At 41.1% G+C, this 22,387-nt stretch overlaps 1 protein-coding gene across 3 annotated transcripts; it reads right to left on the minus strand.

The window, feature by feature from the left end:
- Positions 1–224: 224 nt before the first annotated feature.
- Positions 225–5,633, minus strand: LOC137727630 (cyclin-T1-3-like). 3 transcript variants are annotated; one of them, XM_088678201.1, is made up of 7 exons: positions 5,454–5,633; positions 4,303–4,621; positions 3,634–3,715; positions 2,868–3,002; positions 2,166–2,341; positions 1,929–2,080; positions 225–1,592 (listed from the first exon to the last, which is right to left on the minus strand). In XM_088678201.1, the coding sequence occupies exons 2-7, from the start codon at positions 4,527–4,529 to the stop codon at positions 619–621; spliced, it is 1,746 nt and encodes a 581-aa protein (XP_088534327.1). In that variant the 5' UTR covers positions 4,530–4,621; positions 5,454–5,633; the 3' UTR covers positions 225–618. The 3 variants fall into 3 exon arrangements, with proteins under 3 accessions (XP_088534327.1, XP_068322554.2, XP_088534328.1); XM_068466453.2 differs by having other exon boundaries at positions 4,303–4,625; XM_088678202.1 differs by lacking the exon at positions 4,303–4,621.
- Positions 5,634–22,387: the final 16,754 nt, after the last annotated feature.

Genomic DNA, 22,387 nt, shown 5'->3' on the forward strand with positions numbered 1-22,387 from the left:
ATACCATAAACTTTTTTTACAGAGAAAGGAAACGGTGTTTGGTATTAAATTTTTAATCCCCGCTATTTAGAATTAAACGGGGAATAATTATTAGCACCGTAAAAATCATCTCGCGCTTCCTTTATTTTGTATTCAGGGGAGTGGAGTGCAAATAACTTTTTGAAGTGCAAATAACGGCTCTCGTTTACCAAGTTTGAGCAGAAAAATAACGTTGAACTGTAAAATAGCAAAAGAACAAATATTCATTCAATTCCAGTGACAGGAGTTTCAATAGATATAACAACTGAACTGTTTAGACAGAATATCCAAAAGGGTTTCTTCTCTTACTTTTACTGCTATGACTCTACAATAAAATTAGCATCATCTAACCTATGGTACAGAGTTTACATCCAAACCTGTTTAGTAAGACATGAGATTCAAAGGGAACCTTTTAGCTAGAGTCCTTTTGGGGCTTAGATCAGCCTCTTCGATATTGCTGAACGGCCGAGGGAAGTAGGTCAAAAACATCAAACGATCTCCCATGATCATCACCAAAGAAATTGCGATAATCTTGGACGTGAACAGAAATTGAGAATTGAATCAAATCCTCGGGGCAAGCAGCGGACATGAAGTACAACTTCACACATGATTCTCCTGTGAATGCCTTTTGTTATCTCTTTCTGTGTGTCCAAACCGGCCCACTCTGTTACGATCATCTGTATAATCACTGTGATTGCAGTGATTACGGTGATCATCTGGCGGGCTTCCTGCCTTTCTCTTGCGACTGCTTGACTTGGGTGAATGAAATACTTGTCCTGAATCAAGTGCCGATACCTCACCTTCTTCTATATTGTTTAAATGTGGTCCATCTCCATGTTCTGGTCTATTCGAGGGCTTCGGCCAGCTTTGCCTCCGGTCCCGCTTGTTTTTCTCACTCCCTGAAGCCAGTTCAATACCATCTTCCAGTTCTTTCTCAATCAAATCATCCTCATCCAGAAAATCTGTCTTTCGAGTAACATCAGCAACAGCTTTCCTTCGTTTCTCAAGTGCTGCCCTTACCTTGTCCTTGTCAATTTTTTTTATAGCTTCCTGAGGTGATCGGCCGTGTGCACTTTGCCTATTATCCAGATTTCGGCCAAAATGTTTATCCTTTGGTTCCCGTCCTTCCCTTGTTTCACCTTTCCCGATATTGCTCTCTCTTTCTTGACCATCTTCACTATGTTCCTCTGATACAAACCTTGATACATGAGCTTCACCCACCTTCTCCTGGTGCGGTGGAGCTTCAGGGGGTTGAAGTTCAGCATCGATATTCTGCTCTGCGGCACTTTTCAATTCAGCATTTCTGTTGTCATTATTTTGACTTTGGGTTGTTCTAGCAGGTCCACCATTCTCAGCATATGACTGCTCAGACCCTTGCCTCGATGCTAGCTTTGAGGTCCCAGGTCTTGTAACTCCAGCCTGCAAATGACTGTTGCCTGTTGCCTGTTCATCATTGCTGGTCGTAGGTTTTGCAGAAGCCTGATGAATAGCACCACTCACTGAACTTCCTTCAACGTCATTGGAAGGCAGTAACCGATTTTGTTCATATAGTTCCAGCATTTGATTGCTAACCTCTGCAGAAATAATTGTCAATTAGAACTCGTATCAGCATAATAAAACTCATACCACCATATTCAAAAAGAATCCTAATTAATAATTTAGACATGATCAAAAGAATTTTACAAAGGTAGGAGGTGGGGAGAGAAGGAGAGAATTCACTACTCTCCGAAACATTTCTCTGTCTTATTGATTGGTTTGACACTGATTGACACAAAGAATAAAAGGGCCAGAAGTAATGGAAGAGTGAAGAGTGATGGAGTATATTCATCAGATGAAGAAAAAGAGGATGGCAAAGGACAATTTTGATTGCTCTGTAGCATCAGTAATTGAAATAAAACAAGGACACCCACCCTCCAATTGGCGTGGGGTGACATCAAACTCTTGCCACCAGACCTTCTCGCCATCGGATGGAAGCTTTACTTTGAGGAACTTAGCAGCAAGAAAAATGGCACCAGCCGCAATGTGGTGGGGCTTAAATTGCAAGCAAAGTGATGTCCGAAGTCTGCATGCCACATTCCAAGTTCAAGCAAGAAGAAACTGAAGAAAGGCCAAGAACAAGAACGACAAATGAACTAAGAGATCCATACCCATCATTTACAAAATTCCATGCAACTTGGGCAAGGGCATTTTGAGCTACTTTGAATTTCTTTATTGCCTCAACCAGGGGTTTATATGGATGGTGTACATTAAAATCAAAAGCAAGGGTTCCAAGAACAACCCTCTCTCCGAGTAAAATTAATTCTTTCTGCTGTTCATATACTTCCTGCATGATCGTTGCAAATGTATGAATAACCTAAACTGTTACAAAGAATAATAGAAACGTAATTGCATTACAAAACAAACAATAAACTAAATATTGAATTTGGATAGAGTGCGCATATCTGGGGAACATCCAAAAGTATGTTCTTAGGATAAAAGAAATATTAAGAAAATGGAAAAGCAATGTGGAGGTGAGAAGTAGACGGGAGGAAAAGCAAGTTGATTTTCAATCTAGGTGATTTAGCAGCTGACTCCACATTACTATTGCAACATGGGTATGCAGAGTCTTTGTACTTAACCTATAGAGGTAAGTAGGCACTTGGATATTGTATAACCTGAGGGCTGATAGTCAGCAGCTGCGAACTTGGGGGAAATGATAAAGAAGAAGAATAATGATTCACATATCAGGATTATATATAAAAACAATGAAGCCCTAAACAAGTAAAATCAGAAACATCAAATAAATGTTTTTGATTGATAAAGTAGAGTAATGGTAGGTACAAGAACTAGAGTGATAAGTTGATAACTACCTTTTGCTTGATTCTATGAACTGCTGCAGGATCCTTTTTATAAATAATTTCATATGAGACAAGAATAACATCTTTCAGCGGCCTGGGAGTTTCTTCAACCTTCCCAGCGAGAAACATACACACCGTTGCGATGGTCTGCATAACAGTATAACAGAATTTAGTGAAGTAAAAAAAACTTCCCTTTTTTCGATATTAGAAGTCATTTTCCTATTACTTGTTAGATGAGAACTTTGTGCATTTCAACTTAGAATATGACCTAAAGTCAGATGTTTAAGTAAGACCATAAACCTTGCTGTTCATGTCAAGTACTTTCAGGAATTATAGCAATACCCAACATAAGAAAATCCCAGAAATATGAAAAGCATAATTCCAAGCCGACTCAGGTTTTCATTCTTTTGAGTCACTCACAAATGACTACCAGTAAGAATATATGTGGGGATAAACATCTTACTTCCTCATTGGGTACCACAAACACTTGTGACTGCTACACACACACGCACACACACACAACATCAAAAGGACCCTATTTTACAGAATATGACTTGTGAGGGGCTGTTTGAACAGCCTCTCAAATCCTGACAGACGAGATGCTTTAAGGGGCCTCTGTGGGTGTGTTAGTGTGTGTGGGCCACATGTTAGTGTGTGAATTATGAAACAGGCACACAATGCATTACATATAAGTTTAAAGATAACTTAGATATAAGAAACTGTACTTAGATATAAGAAACTGTAGGGGTTGGGGACCATCAAGGCTGCTCATACTCACCCATCTATCATTCTTTGCATGGGATTGGCAAAGGAAGAATCGGTGGCAGAAAATTATGGCCGTCGCAATTGTTACCTGTGGTCTGCATAAGAAAATGTTCAGGATCAGAAATTATTATCATAAATTACGTGGTAGAATTTAAGTCACAAAAGAAAATGGTATTAAATCTACCATTCAGTAGGAGAACTCCAATGATACTCAGTTCCAATAACGAACATGCTCGTAAAGTTCAATACGGAAATATTGAGTAAGATTGAATTCAATATTTTTGTTTTAGAAGTTAAAAAGCATTTTGTAAGGAAACTAGTGATAGGTATAGAAATATTCAGTGCTGATAACTAGCCCTTTAAATCCTACCTAATTTTTCGTATGTACATACTACATATACAGAATATAATAACCTTCCGCCAGGTGTCAGAAAACATAATTACTGACTTTGTCCGGTTAATTAACATTGTATGATATAAATATTATTCAGGCACTGAAACAGCATAGTTCTCATCCACACCCAAAGCTAGACCCTTAGCAATTCCCTCTCAACAGGGTATAATAAAGGGAGATGCACAATGGTTTACATAAAAACATAGAATGACAATCAAACAACAGTAACACTATTAGTTTGAAGATAAAAAGTGAGGGAAATGAAATTTATGGATAAGGCTTGCTCACACTTTAAGTCTCATCCCCAGGTCTTGTAAAAAAGTACAATATGACTTGCGCAAATATGCCTCTTTTTTTAAGTCAATGCCATCTCGTTTAGATGGAGAGTTTTCTTCAATTTCCTTCCTGGAAAAGTACCAATTGGCTCCTTCGTCTGGTATGTCATGAGTGTGTTTATAGGAACCACCTTCACTCATTCCATAATTAGAGGAATCACCAGACAAGAAAGAAGCCATATATACTCTGTTCACCACTTAACATAAATGACATAGACAGTTCATTCAGTTCAGTGCTGAAACTGTGAAGACTAAATCACAAATTACAGAATCTTCCTGCCAACAGATCATCATCATAAGTCAGGAAAAGTATCGTAATAGTATCACAAACTTTAATAAAGAAAAGGCAAGATCTGAACACGTGTAACTTTTTCATAAAGTAGGAGGCATCTCAATGGTATTATTCTTCCAAGTTTTGTTTATTAGCATTACTTGTGTTTTGGATTTCAAAAGCAAACCAAATTATATGGAAAACAAATTTCCAGGATCAAACTTAACTATTCATCCACTTCCAGGATCAAAATAACCATTTACTTTCAGAAAATGCAAAAGAAAACCAAATAATTACTACACAACAGAATTATACATAAATTCCTTATCACTAATATTCTCTTAAGCTTTACAGAGACCTACATGTACCCAGAAATAAAAAATAAAAATAAACAACCCATTAAAGAAACCGTGTACTAGTACATTGTCACCTCATTCAATAAACAACCAGATTAAAAAGATAAAAATACTTCTAAAATTTTCATTAATTTTTTGTACTAGTAATAAATAAATTAAAACCCACATAAGGATATAAGTTATGTCATTATATATGGCTGATAATCACTCGGGCACTATAAAAAAAACCCCTAATTTTTCCAATTAGCGAAGGGAAAAGGAAAGAGATACACACACAAGTTCCGCCAAAGTCAATTACTTTTCTAATCGAAACAGAAAAGACCCGATATTTAGTTTGCGTAAAGTAGCAATCAACCCTAAATTTCATACAATTAGCTTAAACAATAAACAGGGATCAAATACTACGATTCATGGGATCCAATTGAATTGTGGAAACAGAAAAGAAGGAAAAAACAAAGCTAAACGAGGAATTGTTACCTTGAATTGACAAAGACGAAGAGCAGTAGGGCAGGAAAGCTGGTGAATTTTCCCAATTCGAATTTCGAAGTTAGGTTTTCGTAGTGTGGAGCAAGAGCAAGAGGGAGAGAGAGGTCGATGTTTCAGTGTTTCGAGGGCCACCCTTGGGCTTTCCTCTTTTGTGTCTTCTGTTTTGGTTTTGGTTTTGGTTTTGGTTCTGGTTCCTTTTTATTTACTTCCTTTTTTTTTCCACTTCTCGTTGCTCTTTTTTCTTTTAAAAAGAATATTTGTTTTCTGTTATAAACTTCTTATTTAAGTGTGGTTGTGTAAATCTTAAATTAGATTTGATTCTAGTTATTTTTTTTCTATATGGACTTGTATTCCTCAAACAAGAAGGATTTCTTATCTCTCTTATTACTATAAACAAACGTACTGCGTAGGGGAGATAGCACATCTTCTACACATTCTTATACACAACCCTACAAACACATCTCTCTCCAATCTCTCTCTCTTTCTGCCGTCAGCCCCCTTTCCTTGTCAGACAAAATAGGCTACAACACGTTATCAGCACGCTCCTACCACTGCGCCTAGGAATCTGATGTGGAAGTAGTATCATCACGCAATCAAGTTTTTCCAAAATAACGGTTTTTATCTCGATATTTTTGCAGCCCTGATAGCATAAATATTCACCATAATACATGACCCAACTTTACGTTTTTCGAATTTTAGATTCTACATAAATTGTATATGCATTATATTCATAGTTGTTGAATTATGTGAATTTGATATTGTCATGAATTGCTTCAAATATATGTTCATTCATTAAATTATTTATTGAATATGAATTGAATTAATTGAAAGAAAAAAAACTTGAAAACTACTAGGGTTCTTCGAACTCATAACCCGAGCCGCTAGCCTAGGCCTGTAACTTGTATGGTTGAGCCACGCCGAGCCGCAAGACCATAGAGCTGGAGCCATTGGCTCCTGGTTTTGAAACCCAAAAAACATGACGCCTTCAATAGCATCTCCACCATCACAGGTGGGCCTGCAACCCAACCTTGATCTTGGGTCACCGACCCGACGACCTAAAGCTCATCCACCGAAGTAGATTGTTTGGGCCTCTACCCTTGGGCTTACACTTGCAGCCCATTTTTCTGCGATACTCAACCCGCCTACATGATAGGTCGTAACCTACCCAATCCAATTTCTTTGGGCCTAAACCTCACAGACAAATTTATTCAGCCCACCAATGGGCTTTGGTCCAAGTTTTTGGGCCCCAAGTTTTAATTGCCTTCTTTTTTAAGGCCTAATGTGTTTTATAATTTTTCACCCAAATTTTAAATTTGGCCCGAAGTCCACATAATTAATTCAATTATAATTATAGACCTGAAGTTCTATTTGCATATTTTCTTGTTGCATATTTCTGTATATATATTTGTGTTTGTCTGCAGGAACATATGAACCTGAAGTTTCAAGAAACATGTCTTGTTTGAAAACATGAAGTTTTCCTTAAAAACATCACCCATGAAAACCCAAAGTTTTTTTCATGCGAATTTAAACAAATACATGTCTATTAGAACCTGAATGTTCTACTCATATGTGAATGGATTGATTTTCTTTCTCCATTACACTAATCACATCTTGTCCTTTATTTTGTGATAGGAACATGTCAAATTTGAATAAACTCAACTTTACCTCTTTGGAGGTGGGTCCAAAATGTGAAGCTCCACCTCACTACAAAGAATTTATGTCCCGCCATTGAAGATGAGACGGACAACCCAGTTGGCGAAGCTGAGAAAGCCATTGTCATGATCTTCATTCGAAGACATATTCATGGAGCATTGCAAACCGAGTACCTTGTTGAAGATGATCCACGAGTACTCTAGGTCACTTTGGCTGATTGTTTTGATCACCAAAAGGACATCTTCTTACCTGAAGTAAGACATGATTGGTAGCATTTGCGCTTCCAAGACTTTAAGTCTATTAATAAATATAATTCTAAAGTTTGTTGAATCCGATCATTTCTCAATTTTTGTAATGAAACTTTAACCGAAGAAGATTTCCTGGAGAAGAACTATTCGACCTTCTCTATTACTAATATTGTTATTGTCATGCAGTAACAATATAGAGCTCATAAGTTCACTAAGTTCTCATATATTGATCTCTGTTTTACTTCTCGCTAAAAAGCAGAATTAGTTGTTGATGAAGAATCAGCAAGCTCGACCTACTAGGGCGACTGATGTGCCTAAAGCATATTATAGCATAAACAAACGCACAAAACACCATAATAGGCGTGGTAGGGGTGGCCAAAAGCCACCTTGTCAAGGTTAACAAAGCCAAAGCCCATTTAAAGGAGGAAACAAAGCCTAGAAGCGCCCTAACCTCATTCCCAAGGCCTCAAACTTCAAGAATAAGGGCAAAGCACCTGAAACCATGAATGCAGATATGTGTTATCGATGTGGTTCAAATGATCATTGGTCTTGTGTTTGCTGAGCTCTCCAGAAGGTTGTAGCTGAATGTCATTCTCGTCGTAAGAAGTTTGAATCAAACTTCGTGCAAGTGGATGAACCAAAGAGTACCAAGATGGAGGTTTCTGACTTTCAAGAGGCTATTACCCCTATGGAAGATTAGAATCTTAGACATAAACTATTTTTGTAGTTGAAATTTAGACATTGGGGCCGAATTCCACCTAGTGGGCAACCCCCTTGTTTTTTTTGGTTTAATTTTGAACATCCTTTATGTTTGGATTATTTGTTGGTGATTTGTTTTTGGATATTAAATTTTTAATTAACTACCATCCTTTAATACTTAAAATTATTTTGAATGGATGTTTGTTTTAAGAACTTTTATGTATGTGACCGATTCAAATTAATTTTCATTCTAGGTATGACTAGTAGGAAAGTTAGTCACACACCGTTTTGCGTGAACGCATCTATTTCACTAACTTCATACCTAAGAATGCACATCTGACAACTCTCTTAGGCCCATCCAACCTGATTGAAAGATACGGTAAGGCACGTATAATGTTGTCTAATGGTACTGTTAGATCCCACATCGCCCAAGGGAGAGGATCATCTATGCCTTATATGTACATGCCCACCTCTATATAGCACAAGGCCTTTTGGGAACTCACTGGCTTCGGGTTCCATTGCAACTCCAAAGTTAAGCAAGTTCAGGCGAGAGCATTCCCAGGATGGGTGACCACTGGGAAGTTCTCGTCTGAGTTCCCAGAAACAAAACCGTGAGGGCGTAGTCAGGGCCCAAAGCGGACAATATTGTGCTGCGGCGGAGTCAAGCTCGGGATGTGGTGGAGCCCAGGTCGGGATGTGACAGGTACAATTTTGACCATTGATCCACTTTATTCTCTGCGTTCTGGAAGACCATTGTTGAGTTTTAAGGATACTAGAGATAATAATTACGACGCTAAAACCTATGTTGAAAACGAAGTTGAATTTATATGCATAACTTCCTACAAATATGGCTAGAAACATATTCTAGAAAAGATAAAGCGTATCCCGAGTGGTATGTATACTACAATCATACACCCCATAGAAGGCCACTATGTGGCCAGCCCTAACTCTGGGACTGCTCATGAAATTACACTTTGGCACGATCGTTTAAAACACCATGGACGAACAACGATGCGTCGTATCCTCAAATCATCACACAGGCATCCATTAACCCAAAGTTTAGGTTCGATTCAAGGAATCGCATGTCAAACATGTTCTATGGGAAAGCTTATTATTAAGCCTTCTTATGACAAGATTCATTCGAATCCTCTTATTTTGCTACAAATGATTCAAGGGGACATTTGTGGACTAATTCACCCTCCATGCGGACCATTTAGATATTTTATGGTTTTGGTTGATGCCTCCACACGTTGGTCACACGTGTTCTTGTTGTCCACAAGGAACGCTACATTCTCCAAACTGTTGGCTCAGGTTAACAAGTTCAGGGATCACCACCCTGATTATCCAATCAAATTTATTTGATTGGATAATGTTGGAGAATTCACATCTAAAAATTTTGATGACTATTGCATGTCGGTTGGGGTTGAAGTTGAAAATCTAGTACCCCATGTTCACACCCAAAACGCCCTGGCAGAGGCATTCATTAGCGTTTACAAATGACTGCTTGATCGTTAGTCATACGTACTAAACTCCCGATTGCTTGGGGCCATGCAATATTGCACGCAACCATGTTGGTCCACCTGAGGCCTGTTGCGACCCAACTATATAGCGCCCTTCAGTTGATTACCAAATACAAACCCGACATATCGCATCTGCGCGTTTATGGTTTTGCGGTCTATGTGCTGATTTCACCGCCCTTACGTACAAAAATAGGGCATCAGCGAAGGATGGGAATCTATGTCGAATATGATTCTCATTCGATCATTCGTTACTTAAAACATTTGACAGGCGATCCATTTACCGATCGTTTCGTGGATTGTCACTTCTATGAGACAATTTTCCCATCATTAGGAGGAGATAAGAACGTCAACATTCTTGAAGAACGACGCAAATTATCCTGGATGACTTTCACTTTGTCTCATTTAGATCTTTATACCGCTCAGTCTAAGACTAAAGTGCAGCGCATATTAAATCTCCAGAGTATAGCTCAAAGCATGCTAGATGCTTTCACCGAGCAAGCGCGAGTGACAAGATAACATATTCTAGCTGCGAATGTGCCTGCAAAGATGAATGTACAAAATGTACGACAAATTTCCCTCTTGGAGGCTCAAGACGCCAACTTTGGTGAGCCACATACATTAGCGGCTAGCCAATCATCTGCTATTACACATAAGCGTGGCAGACCTCTTGGTTCAAATGATTCACACCCTCGAAAGATGAAACCCAGGGCACAGGAACCTGAAAAGCCTACCGTGCATCTGACTGTCACTCACGCATTATATCCAGCTCATGAGGAAATTCTAGATTACAGAAGCATCCTTGAAGAGAGGAATCCACCTCCCGAGAATCGTGAGATTTCGGTTTACTATGCTAGCTTAGATGATGTGTGGTGTAGAAATAAGATGGTCGTCGACGATGCATTAACATATGCAATAGCTATTGAGATTATGTTAAGCGATGACATTAAACCCCTTCCATTGATGAATGTCGACATAGAACCGATTGGTCAAACTTGAAACAAGCAATCCAAGTTGAACTCAATTCTCTTGCGAAACGTAAGGTGTTTGGACCTATAACTCATACTCTTCCACACGTGAAACCTGTTGGCTACAAGTAGGTTTTCGTTCAAAAGCATAATGAGAAGAACGAAATTGCTTGTCTTGTTGCGCAAGGCTTCTCACAACACCCCGGGATTGACTATGACAAAACTTATTCACTCGTTATGGATGTGATTACTTTTCACTACCTTATCAATTTGGTAGTTTCCGAAAAACTGAGTATGCAGCTGATGGACGTAGTAACTGTGCATCTCTATAGCGATCTTGATACGAAAATTTATATGAAAGTTCTCGAATGACTTATATTGACTGGATCAAATATTTCCAAACCCCAGAACACGCTCTCAATTTGGCTGAAGGGTTCACTTTACGATTTGAAGCAATCTAGAAAAATTTGGTATAACTGTCTGAGTAAGTATTTGACTAGTCAAGGATATGTGAACAACGAACTATGCCCTTATGTGTTCATTAAGAAGTCACATTTCGATTTTGCGATTGTTGCAGTCTATGTCGATGACATGAACCTCATTAGAACTCCTAAATGGCTCGCGAGAACTACCGCACACGTGAAGTCGAAATTTAAGATAAAAGATCTAGGAAATTTGATATTGTCTTAGTCTCAAGATAGAACACTGTTCGGATGAAATCTTAGTACATCAAACAAATTACACCTAGAAGGTGTTGCGCCGCTTTAACAAGGATAAAGCGAAACCTTTGAGTACTCATATGTTCGTTCGATCGCTACATGCAAAACGATATCCCTTATGTCCGAATGAGGATGATGAAGAGATTTTGGAGCTTAAAGTTCCTTATCTAAGTGCGATATGCGCTTTACACTAAACTCAACATCTCATTCGATGTTAATCTTTTGGCAAGATACAGTAATGCACCAACACACAAACACTAGACTGGTGTTAAAGGCATTTTCCATTACCTTAAGGGCATTGTGTATTTGGGCTTGTTCTATCTTTACAGATCCTCAAGTGATGTCGCACCCCTTTATCTCGAATTGATTTTTGCCTTGTTGGTTATGTCGACACATGATATTTATCTGATCCGCACAAGGCACGTTCTCAAACGGGTTATGTCTTTACCATTAAAGGCACTGCAATCTCTTGGAGGTTACCTAAACAGACCTTAGTTGCTACTTCGTCTAACCATTCTGAAATTCTCACCTTACATGAAGCAACTCGGGAATGCTTTTGGTTGAAAGCAATTGTAGGCCATATTCAAAGCTCCTATGATCTCTACCCCATCGTTAATATCCCAATGACAATCTATAAAGACAACGCAACATGCATCGAACAGCTTAAGAAGGGTTACATCAAAGGATACAATATCAAGTATATTGCACCAAAATTCTTCTTCTCACATCAACAACAAGAGCATTAGAAGATTGAAGTCACGTAAATCCGTTCACAAGATAATCTGGCCGACCTCTTCACCAAATCACTACCAAAGGCGACATTTCATAAGCTTGTTCATGGAATTGGTATGCGTAAACTTTCTGAGTTGTAACATTACTAGTTCTCTTTGGAATTGTGTCAAACTCAAGGGGATTATCTGAAGTATTCTTACTTGATCTTAATGTACTCTTTTTCCCTACGATTAGGAGCATTTTTCCCACTAGGTTTTTGCCACCTAACTAGGTTTTAACGAGGCACCCACCTTGGGTTGATCATATCCCTGATGACGTCCCATATACGTTTCATTTAACTTTGCATTTCTCACACATTTTTCCCTAGACTATGCGTTTTGTCCCTACTTGGGTTTTTACCATAGCCATAGGGTTTTTTTTGTGAGACTTACTTCATTATGCAAGTTCCTACCTTATTGAGAATAGCTTGTTCCTGGAATTAGTGCTAACAAGTCGACTTCCTCAACTTCTACATAATGCCGAATCTACTTGAGTATTTACACACTTAAGGGGGAGTGTTATAAACTTCTTATTTAAGTGTGATTGTGTAAATCCTAGATTATATTTGATTCTAGTTATTCTTTCTTATATGGACTTGTATTCCTTGGAGGAGAAGGATTTATTCTCTTTCTTATTACTATAAATAAAGGGACATAACACATTCTGTACACATTCTTCTACACAATCCTACAAACACATCTCTCTCTCAAATCTCTCTTTTTGCCGCCGGCCCCCCTTCCATTGCCAGATAAAATAGGCTACAACATTTTCCCCTTTATTTATAGGGAGTTTTAACGAAAAACCCACGGTACTGTTCACTTTAACGAAAAACCACATTTTTACACTAAAAAGTCAATCCTGATACTATTCAATTTACCCTTTATTTTGTCCTTATCATTAAAACTCAAAGTTTTCAAGCCCTTTTCATTAGTTTTCCTTTATTTATACTTACGCATCTATGGAATTTGATAGACTTTGCTTGATTCTCAAATCAAAGTATATTTAATATAGAATTTTAGTAGACAAAATAAAACGTTTCATGACAATCACATGTTTACGCCGCGTCTAAAAGTGTGGGCATTTATAGACATGAAAATTTCGATGGTCAATTCTGTTTGATCACTTGACTAGTAAAAAATAACTAAAGCCAATTCATGAGGTGGCACATGATCAGACAAGCAATCATAAATGACACATGTTACATTTGAGATGACACACCCCGATCGAGATCAGGGCATGCTGGCCGTCACGTGGAAGTGACGTAACCATGTGCACAGTGCGGAAGCTAATAAAATAATAATAAAAATAGTACGAATAAATAAAAACCAGCTTTACACAAAGTAACAACAAACATGTACAAGCCTAAGTGTGAAAACAAAGTTCAGAGCGCGAAGACCTAATGCAGTCTGAGAGAAAACGACACAACCAAAGTACACCCGAAGGTGGTCCTACACTGGTGATCGTCTGTCAGATATGCCGGGAAAATCCCCAGGGAAACCACCCAACGTGCTAGCCAACTAGAACCTGGAGGGGCGCAAAACAAAAGGTGTGAGTGGGCAAAAATAAAGCTTTTCAAAAACCATTTCATAAACAAGATTCTAACCTCTCGCCGTAAAACCTGTATACTTCCCAGAAAATATAATATACATATATATAAGTCATGCTCAGAATTATGCTATGCCAAAACCTCGAAGTAAAATGCAAGAGCTCAGGTAAAATCACATCAATGTCATATAATCTGTCAGCCGGAGTCACCTAACGTGACCTGTACGGCTGAATCTAGAGCTCAAATCTCCATCTCACTAACTATACCTGCACACGAGTCAGAACCACCTAAAGTGGTATGTACGACAAGCCTGGGTGTAATATAAGTACGCTCAAGTGCTACGATCACGTAAAGGCTGGGCGAATAATCGCGGGTCACCTACGAGTCGGAACCACCTAAAGTGGTATGTACGATAGGACTGTGCACCTAACTTGGATCTAAGATTAGCGTGTGGTGTGGAAGGTGAACATCACGTGAAGGACTGTGCCCAACTCTGGGCGGGAGCACTAACACCGGGGTGCAGGTTATGAGATCTCTATGCATCTCAAATCACTACTGAATGTAACACATAAATCATACTCACCCGACACTTACCTGTGCGTCCGCAGCACCAAACATACATATATATACACACACACACACACACAACTAACAATGCCTAAACAATGGCAATATAATGCATGGCATAAAAACGAATAAACGTTTCAAATCAATTTCTGGGAAAAGTATAAGTATATAGGTATATACGGAAAACCAAAAGCCCACTCACTGGTATGTGAAAGGGTCGTAACCCTCTTGCCTCGAGTGACCACGCTCGTCCTCGGGATAGGTCTCACCTATATGCGAAACAACTATAAAAACGTTAATTTTAAAACACATAACCAACCTTAAGAAATAACTTCTCGTACAATGCTCAAATGGGGTGTATGAATACACCAACGTGATCTACTCAACCTTAGGAACATCCCCATATTTTTAGAAAAAAATTTCACCGTCGCACGCGCCGGCCAAGGCATGGCCACGCGCAGGCATGTGCCTGGCACGCTGACGGCGTCAGTTAACGCCATCAGGAATATTCCGTTAACTTTAACGGATTCCGTTAACGCCGTTAGGAATATTCCGTCCAAACTGACGGAATATTCTGTCGTCTTTTCCGGCGAGGCTCCGCTTTAGATTTAGAATACACTAGAATGTCGTCTATGAAAACAATAACAAACCTATCCAAATATGGCTGGAACACCCGGTTCATCAAATCCATAAAAGCAGCTGGTGCATTCGTCAAACCAAATGGCATAACTAGAAACTCGTAATGACCATAACGAGTCCTGAACACCGTCTTAGGAACATCATCCCTACTAATCTTCAGCTGATAATATCCAGACTTCAAGTCAATCTTGGAGAATACACAAGCACCTCGAAGCTGATCAAATAAATCATCAATACGCGGCAATGGATAACGGTTCTTAATCGTCACCCGATTCAATTGCTGGTAATCAATACATAGCCTCAAAGTTCTGTCTTTCTTCCTCACAAACAACACTGGAGCTCCGCAAGGTGAAGTACTAGGCTGAATAAAACCCTTATCCACTAATTCCTGCAACTGAACTTTCAATTCCCTCAACTCAGCGGGAGCCATACGATAGGGAGTCAAGGAAATAGGATTAGTACCTGGAAGCAACTCAATGGTGAACTCCATGTCTCGGTCTGGCGGTAAACCAGGTAAATCCTTAGGGAAAACATCGGGAAAATGTCTAACTACCCTCACATCCTCTACTCTACTACGAGCAGCCTCATCCAACACCACATGAGCTAAGTACCCCTAGCAACCTTTAGATAACAACATTTTCGCTCGCACGGCCGAAATAACACCATGTCTCACCCCACTCTGCTCGCCCACAAAAGTAACCACAGGTAATCCAGGACGATGGAACGGAACTATTTTCCCGTAACAATCAATATTGGCACGATTGAAATGCAACCAATCAGTGCCCAGAATCACATCAAAGTCAACAATATCCAACGGGATAAGATCAGCTGGCATAACAACATCCTCCACTATCACTGGACATCCTGGGTACACACGATCTACAATACATCTCTCCCCTTTAGGCATAGCAAACTCTAAATCATACCCTAGAGGTGTGGGGCGAGGTTGCGTCACTTGAGCAAATGTATGAGAAATCACAGAATATGTAGCACCACAATCAATTAATACTCTAGCAAAATAACCAAGGATATTTAACGTACCCATGATCAAATCTGGATTGTTCTGAGCGTCCTGCAGAGAAATATTATGAATATGCCCCTGGGTCTGCTGCCGTCCACCTCGACCTTTACTCGTCTGGCCACCACGACTCTGAGTGCCACGCCTCTGACTGGGCTGACCAGACTGCCTCGAAGACCCCGCACTACTAATAGCAATCTCCTCCTGCTGAATCTGTCCTCCCTGAAACCACTAAGAACCACCTGCTGGAGCTGGAGGATACGGCATTTAGCCACCAGAATATTGAGGATAACCACCCTGAGAATATGGGTCCTGGGGATACTAATACTGTCCCGGGGCATAAGGAACAGCATCGCCCTGATAGTAGTAGGCACCACCCCGACCTGTCTGCCCATAACTACCCGGACCCGGAATCTGCTGAATCGGTACAGATGGTGGTAAGAAAGTCTGATGCGGCTTCTGCTGCTGACTCTGGGGACAATTTGCAGCACGATATCCCATCTGCCCACAAGTAAAGCAACCACTGCTGCCTCGCCTACACTCACCAAAATGCCGATTGTTACACCTGCGGCAAACTGGGGCCCTACCTCTACCAGCATCACCATGTCTCTGGCCTCTAGCACCACCGGCAAACCTACCTCCACGTCTCTGACCAGTGGCGCTAAAACCACCGCTAGAAGAGTTAGAACTAGTGTCACCCCTCTTGAAGTTCTGTGTCCTACGAGGTCCGAGCGACGCCTGACCTTTGCCCTTATCATCCTTCCTCTGATTACCAACCAAGTTGGTGAGGTAGCTTACAGGCTGGAGTTGCCTCCGGAGTTGGCTAGAGTACATAACGTTTTCCACGTGTCCATGCTTCGACATTATGTTGCTGATCCGTCTCATGTGATACCTCCTCAACCCTTGGAAATCAATCCGGATTTGACTTATGATGAGGAACCAGTGACGATCCTAGATTGGAATGAAAAGGTTCTAAGGAAAAAGACAGTGAGCTTAGTTAAAGTTTTGTGGATGAATCATTCCATGGAGGAAGTTACGTGGGAAACTGAAGATCGGATGAGAGATTTGTATCCTCAATTGTTCTTTGATCAATAGGGGTTGTTGTATGGTTGTTTTGAATTTCGGGACAAAATTCTTATAAGGTGGGTAGGTTGTGACAGCCCGTTCCGAAATTTTTTAAAACGTGCGCGTGAAAAGATGATTTTGCCCCTGGTGTGATTTTTACGTTGTGTGGTTGTTTTGAGCTTGGTGTGGCTGGTTTTGTACCACACAATTTCCCCCACACATTTCCTTCACCATTTCCCTGTCCCTACACCTGTCCCGTGCCATTTCCCTTCCCCATTTTCATTCCCATTGGCGAGGTCCTTATGAGGCTCGGGGTGGTTCGTTTGAAGGTTTTGGACGTCGGGATTGTGAGTTTCGAGGTTGGCCGGAGTTGGTGGTGTTTTCCCAGTGAGATTCCGTGGATTTTAGCACTTGAAAGTAGTATGATTTTGTTCCTCTCGTTGTAAGCTTCATTTTGGTACCAATTTTGTGAAATTTGGTTGAAAAACGAAGAAGATATCACGATTTGAAGTTTTCCCGATTTTCCAGCGCCAGCGACGGCACCGGAGTCTCACCGGAGAAGACGATGGAATATTCCGTCAGTTTGGACGAAATATTCCTAACGGCGTTAACGGAATCCGTTAAAGTTAACGGAATATTCCTGACGGCGTTAACTGACGCCATCAGCGTGCCAGGCACGTGCTTGCGCGTGGCCAGCGCATGTGACGGTGAAAATTTTTTCTAAAAATATGGGGATGTTCCTGAGTTTGAGTAGATCACGTTGGTGTATTCATACACCCCATTTGAGCATTGTATGAGAAGTTATTTCTTAAGGTTGGTTATGTACTTTAAAATTAACGTTTTTATAGTTGTTTCGCATATAGATGATACATATCCCGAGGACGAGCGTGGTCACTCGAGGTAAGGGGGTTACGACCCTTCTACATATCAGTGAGTGGGCTTTTGGTTTTCCGTATATACTTATATACTTATACTTTTCCCAGAAAGTGAAATGAAATGTTTATTCGTTTATATGCCATGTTTATAGTTTGTCATTGAATTACGCATTATGAATCGCATATGTTTATATATGTTTGGTGCTGCGGACGCACAGGTAAGTGCCAGGTGAGTTATGATTTATGATTACATTCAGTAGTGATTTGAGATGCATAGAGAGCTCATAACTTGCACCCCGGTGTTAGTGCTCCCGCCCAGAGTTGGGCACAGTCCTTCACGTGATGTTCACCTTCCGCACCACACGCTCATCTTGGATCCAAGTTAGGTGCACAGTCCTGTCGTACATACCACTTTAGGTGGTTCCGACTCGTAGGTGACTTGCGATTATTCGCCCAGCCTTCACGTGATCGTAGCACTTGAGCGTACTTATGTGAGTATTCTAATGGTTTTGGTATCAGAGCTTAGGTTTGGCAGTCCTGTACTTTTGTGAGTATTCTAATAGTTTTGGTGTCTTCTGTCAGAATTATGTTGCCTCGTCAGGAACCACGTCGCTCTGTTGAGCCTAGTTTTCCCGATATAGCTCAGCTGGGGGAAGCTATTGCTACAGCTATTCATTCGGCGATCCGCCCTCCCCAGAGGACTCCTCTGGAGACTATGTATAATTTGAAGTTGGATAAGTTCTAAACGAGGGTTATGAGGGCGCGGAGCGGTGGCTAGAACATATTGAGAAGACTTTTCATGTTTTGCATAATCAGGGGAATCTCCCTGTCGAGAAGTGGGTAGAGACGACATCGTGGTTTTTGGGTAAGGATTCTGCATCCTGGTGGGAGCAGGAACTTCGTTGTTTGACTCTAGCTGAGAAGACTGATTGGGATGTATTCCAAGAGTTGTTCAGGAAAAGGTTTATGCCTCCTGAGTATATTGACCACAAGAAGCAGGAATTCACTGAGTTGAGACAGGGGAAGTTGACAGCAAATGAGTCCTACCGGAGGTTCACTGATTGGTCTCGCTATCATCCAGATTTGCTGGCAATCCAGCGGAGATGCTTCGTCGTTTCCGTTTAGGCACTAAGAAGAAGTGGCTTTCGATGGCGACCACTACCCCTTGTGATACCTACCAGGAGTTATATAAGATTTTGCTAAGAATTGAGGATTTAGAAAATATGCCGAGCGAGAGTGAGAAGGAAGAGAAAGATGGTAATCAAAGGAATGATGATAAGGGTAAAGGTCAGGCGTCGCTCGGACCTCGTAGGACACAAAATTTCAAGAAGGGTGGCACTAGTTCTAGCTCTTCTAGCGGTGGTTTTAGCGCCACTGGTCAGGGAAGTAGAGGTAGGTTTACCGGTGGTGCTAGAGGCCAGAGACATGGTGATGCTGGTAGAGGTAGGGCCCCAGTTTACCGCAGGTGTAATAATCGGCATTTTGGTGAGTGTAGGCGAGGCAGCAGTGGTTGCTTTACTTGTGGGGAGATGAGACATCGTGCTGCAAATTGTCCCCAGAGTTAGCAGCAGAAGCCACAGCAGACTTTCTTACCATCACCTGTACCGATTCAGCAGATTCCAGGTCCGGGTAGTTATGGGTAAACAGGTCGGGGTGGTGCCTACTACTATCAGGGCGATGTTGTTCCTTATGCCCCGGGACAGTATCAGTATCCCCAGGACCCATATTCTCAGGGTGGTTATCCTCAGTATTCTGGTGGCTCTATGTCGTATCCTCCAGCTCCAGCAGGTGGTTCTTAGTGGTTTCAGGGAGGACAGTTTCAGCAGGGGGAGATTGCTACTAGTAGTACGGGGTCTTCGAGGCAGTCTGGTCAGCCCAGTCAGAGGCGTGGCACTCAGAGTCGTGGTGGCCAGATGAGCAGAGGTCGAGGTGGACGGCAACAGACCCAGGGGCGTATTCATAATATTTCTTTGCAGGATGCCCAGAACAATCCAGATTTGATCATGGGTACGTTAAATATCCTTGATTATTTTGCTAGAGTATTAATTGATTGTGGTGCTACACATTCTGTGATTTCTCATACATTTGCTCAAATGACGCAACATCGCCCCACACCTCTAGGGTATGATTTAGAGTTTGTTATACCTAGAGGGGAGAGATGTATTATAGATCGTGTATACCCAGGATGTCCAGTGATAGTGAAGGATGTTGTTATGCCAGCTGATCTTATCCCGTTGGATATTGTTGACTTTGATATGATTCTGGGCACTGATTGGTTGCATTTCAATCGTGCCAATATTGATTGTTACAGGAAAATAGTTATGTTCCATCGTCCTGGATTACCTGTGGTTACTTTTGTGGGCGAGCAGAGTGGGGTGAGACATGGTGTTATTTTGGCCGTGCGAGCGAAAAGGTTGTTATCTAAGGGTTGCCAGGGGTACTTAGCTCATGTGGTGTTGGATGAGGCTGCTCCTAGTAGAGTAGAGGATGTGAGGGTAGTTAGACATTTTCTCGATGTTTTCCCTGAGGATTTACCTGGTTTGCCGCCAGACCGAGACATGGAGTTCACCATTGAGTTGCTTCCAGGTACTAATCCTATTTCCTTGACTCCCTATCGTATGACTCTCGCTGAGTTAAGGGAATTGAAAGTTCAGTTGCAGGAATTAGTGGATAAAGGTTTTATTCAGCCTAGTACTTCACCTTGGGGAGCTCCAGTGTTGTTTGTGAGAAAGAAAGACGGAACTTTAAGGCTATGTATTGATTATAGGCAATTGAATCGGGTGACGATTAAGAACCGTTATCCATTGTCGCGTATTTTTGATTTATTTGATCAGCTTCGAGGTGTTTGTGTATTCTCCAAGATTGACTTGAGGTCTGGATATTATCAGCTGAAGATTAGTAGGGATGATGTTCCTAAGACGGCGTTCAGGACTCGTTATGGTCATTACGAGTTTCTGGTTATGCCATTTGGATTGACGAAGCACCAGCTGCTTTTATGGATTTGATGAACCGGGTGTTCCAGCCATATTTGGATAGGTTTGTTATTGTTTTCATCGACGACATTCTGGTGTACTCTAAATCTAAAGCGGAACATGTTCGACATCTTACTTTGGTGTTGAAAAGGTCGAGGGAACACCAATTGTATGCCAAGTTTAGCAAGTGTCAGTTTTGGTTAGACCAAGTTGCGTTTTTGGGGCACGTCATTTCGGCTCAGGGTATTTTGGTGGATCCTCAAAAGGTGGCAGCTGTGGAGAAATGGGAACAACCGCGAACCTTCACTGAGGTGAGGAGTTTCCTTGGTTTAGCAGGGTATTATCGACGGTTTGTTAAGGATTTTTCCTGTGATTGCTTTACCACTGACGAGGTTAACGAGAAAAGATGTTAAATTTGAGTGGGATGATAAGTGTGAGCAGAGTTTTCAGCAGTTGAAGTATTGTCTCACTCATGCACCTGTGTTGGCACTCCCGGACGATAGTGGTGATTTCGAGGTCTATAGTGATGCTTCCTTGAATGGTCTGGGATGTGTGTTGATGCAACATGGTAGGGTGATTGCTTATGCCTCACGACAACTGAAACCTTATGAGTTGAATTACCCTACACATGATTTGGAGTTAGCCACTATTATTTTTGCGTTGAAGTTGTGGAGACACTACCTTTATGGAGAGAAATGTAAGCTCTTTACAGATCATAAGAGTCTTCAGTATCTTTTTACGCAGAAAGATCTTAATCTTCGTCAGCGGAAGTGGATGGAGTTGCTCAGTGATTATGACTGCACGATTGATTATCACCCTGGTCGTGCAAACGTAGTGGCTGATGCACTTAGCAGGAAGTCTCAGGGCCGTATTAATGCGTTGTACGCTAGTCGCATTCCTCTTTTGGCAAACTTACGATCTACGGGAGTGAGGTTGGAGACAGAAGATCGAGAGATGGCTTCACTTGCTAATTTTCAAGTGAGACCAATTTTAGTTGAACGGGTGCTTGAAGCTCAGGTAGCTAATAGGGAAACTCAAGAATTGATTCAAGCTCGAGATCGAGGGAGGAGGAGAGACCTCAGTGATCGTCATTCAGATGGCATGCTGATGCAGGAGGGTAGGATGTTTGTGCCTAATAATTTGGATTTAAAGAAGGCAATTCTCGATGAAGCACATATCTCGGCTTATGCTATGCATCCAGGAGCTACTAAAATGTATCATACCATTCGACCATTTTATTATTGGCCGGGTATGAAGAGGAAGATAGCTGAGTATGTGAGCAGGTGTGCAGTGTGTCAGCAAGTTAAGGCGGAAAGGAAGAAACCGTTTGGATTGTTGCAGTCGCTTCCCGTTCCAGAGTGGAAATGGGAAAACATTACTATGGATTTTGTGTACAAGCTTCCGCGTACACATAATGATTTTGACGGCATTTGGGTGATTGTTGACCGGCTTACTAAGTTGGGGCATTTCATTCCAGTAAGGGAGAAGTATTCTTTGGGCCGATTAGCTGAGTTGTTCATCTCGAAGATCGTGAAATACCATGGTGTCACTGTGAGTATTGTCTCGGATCGTGATCCGAGATTTACATCTAAGTTTTGGGTAGCTTTTCAAGAAGCTTTGGGTATGAGACTACTTTATAGTACGGCATATCATCCTCAGACGGACGGA

This window comes from Pyrus communis, chromosome 10, assembly GCF_041283825.1.
Source record: "Pyrus communis isolate YQ-2024b chromosome 10, ASM4128382v1, whole genome shotgun sequence".
Taxonomy (NCBI): domain Eukaryota; kingdom Viridiplantae; phylum Streptophyta; class Magnoliopsida; order Rosales; family Rosaceae; genus Pyrus; species Pyrus communis.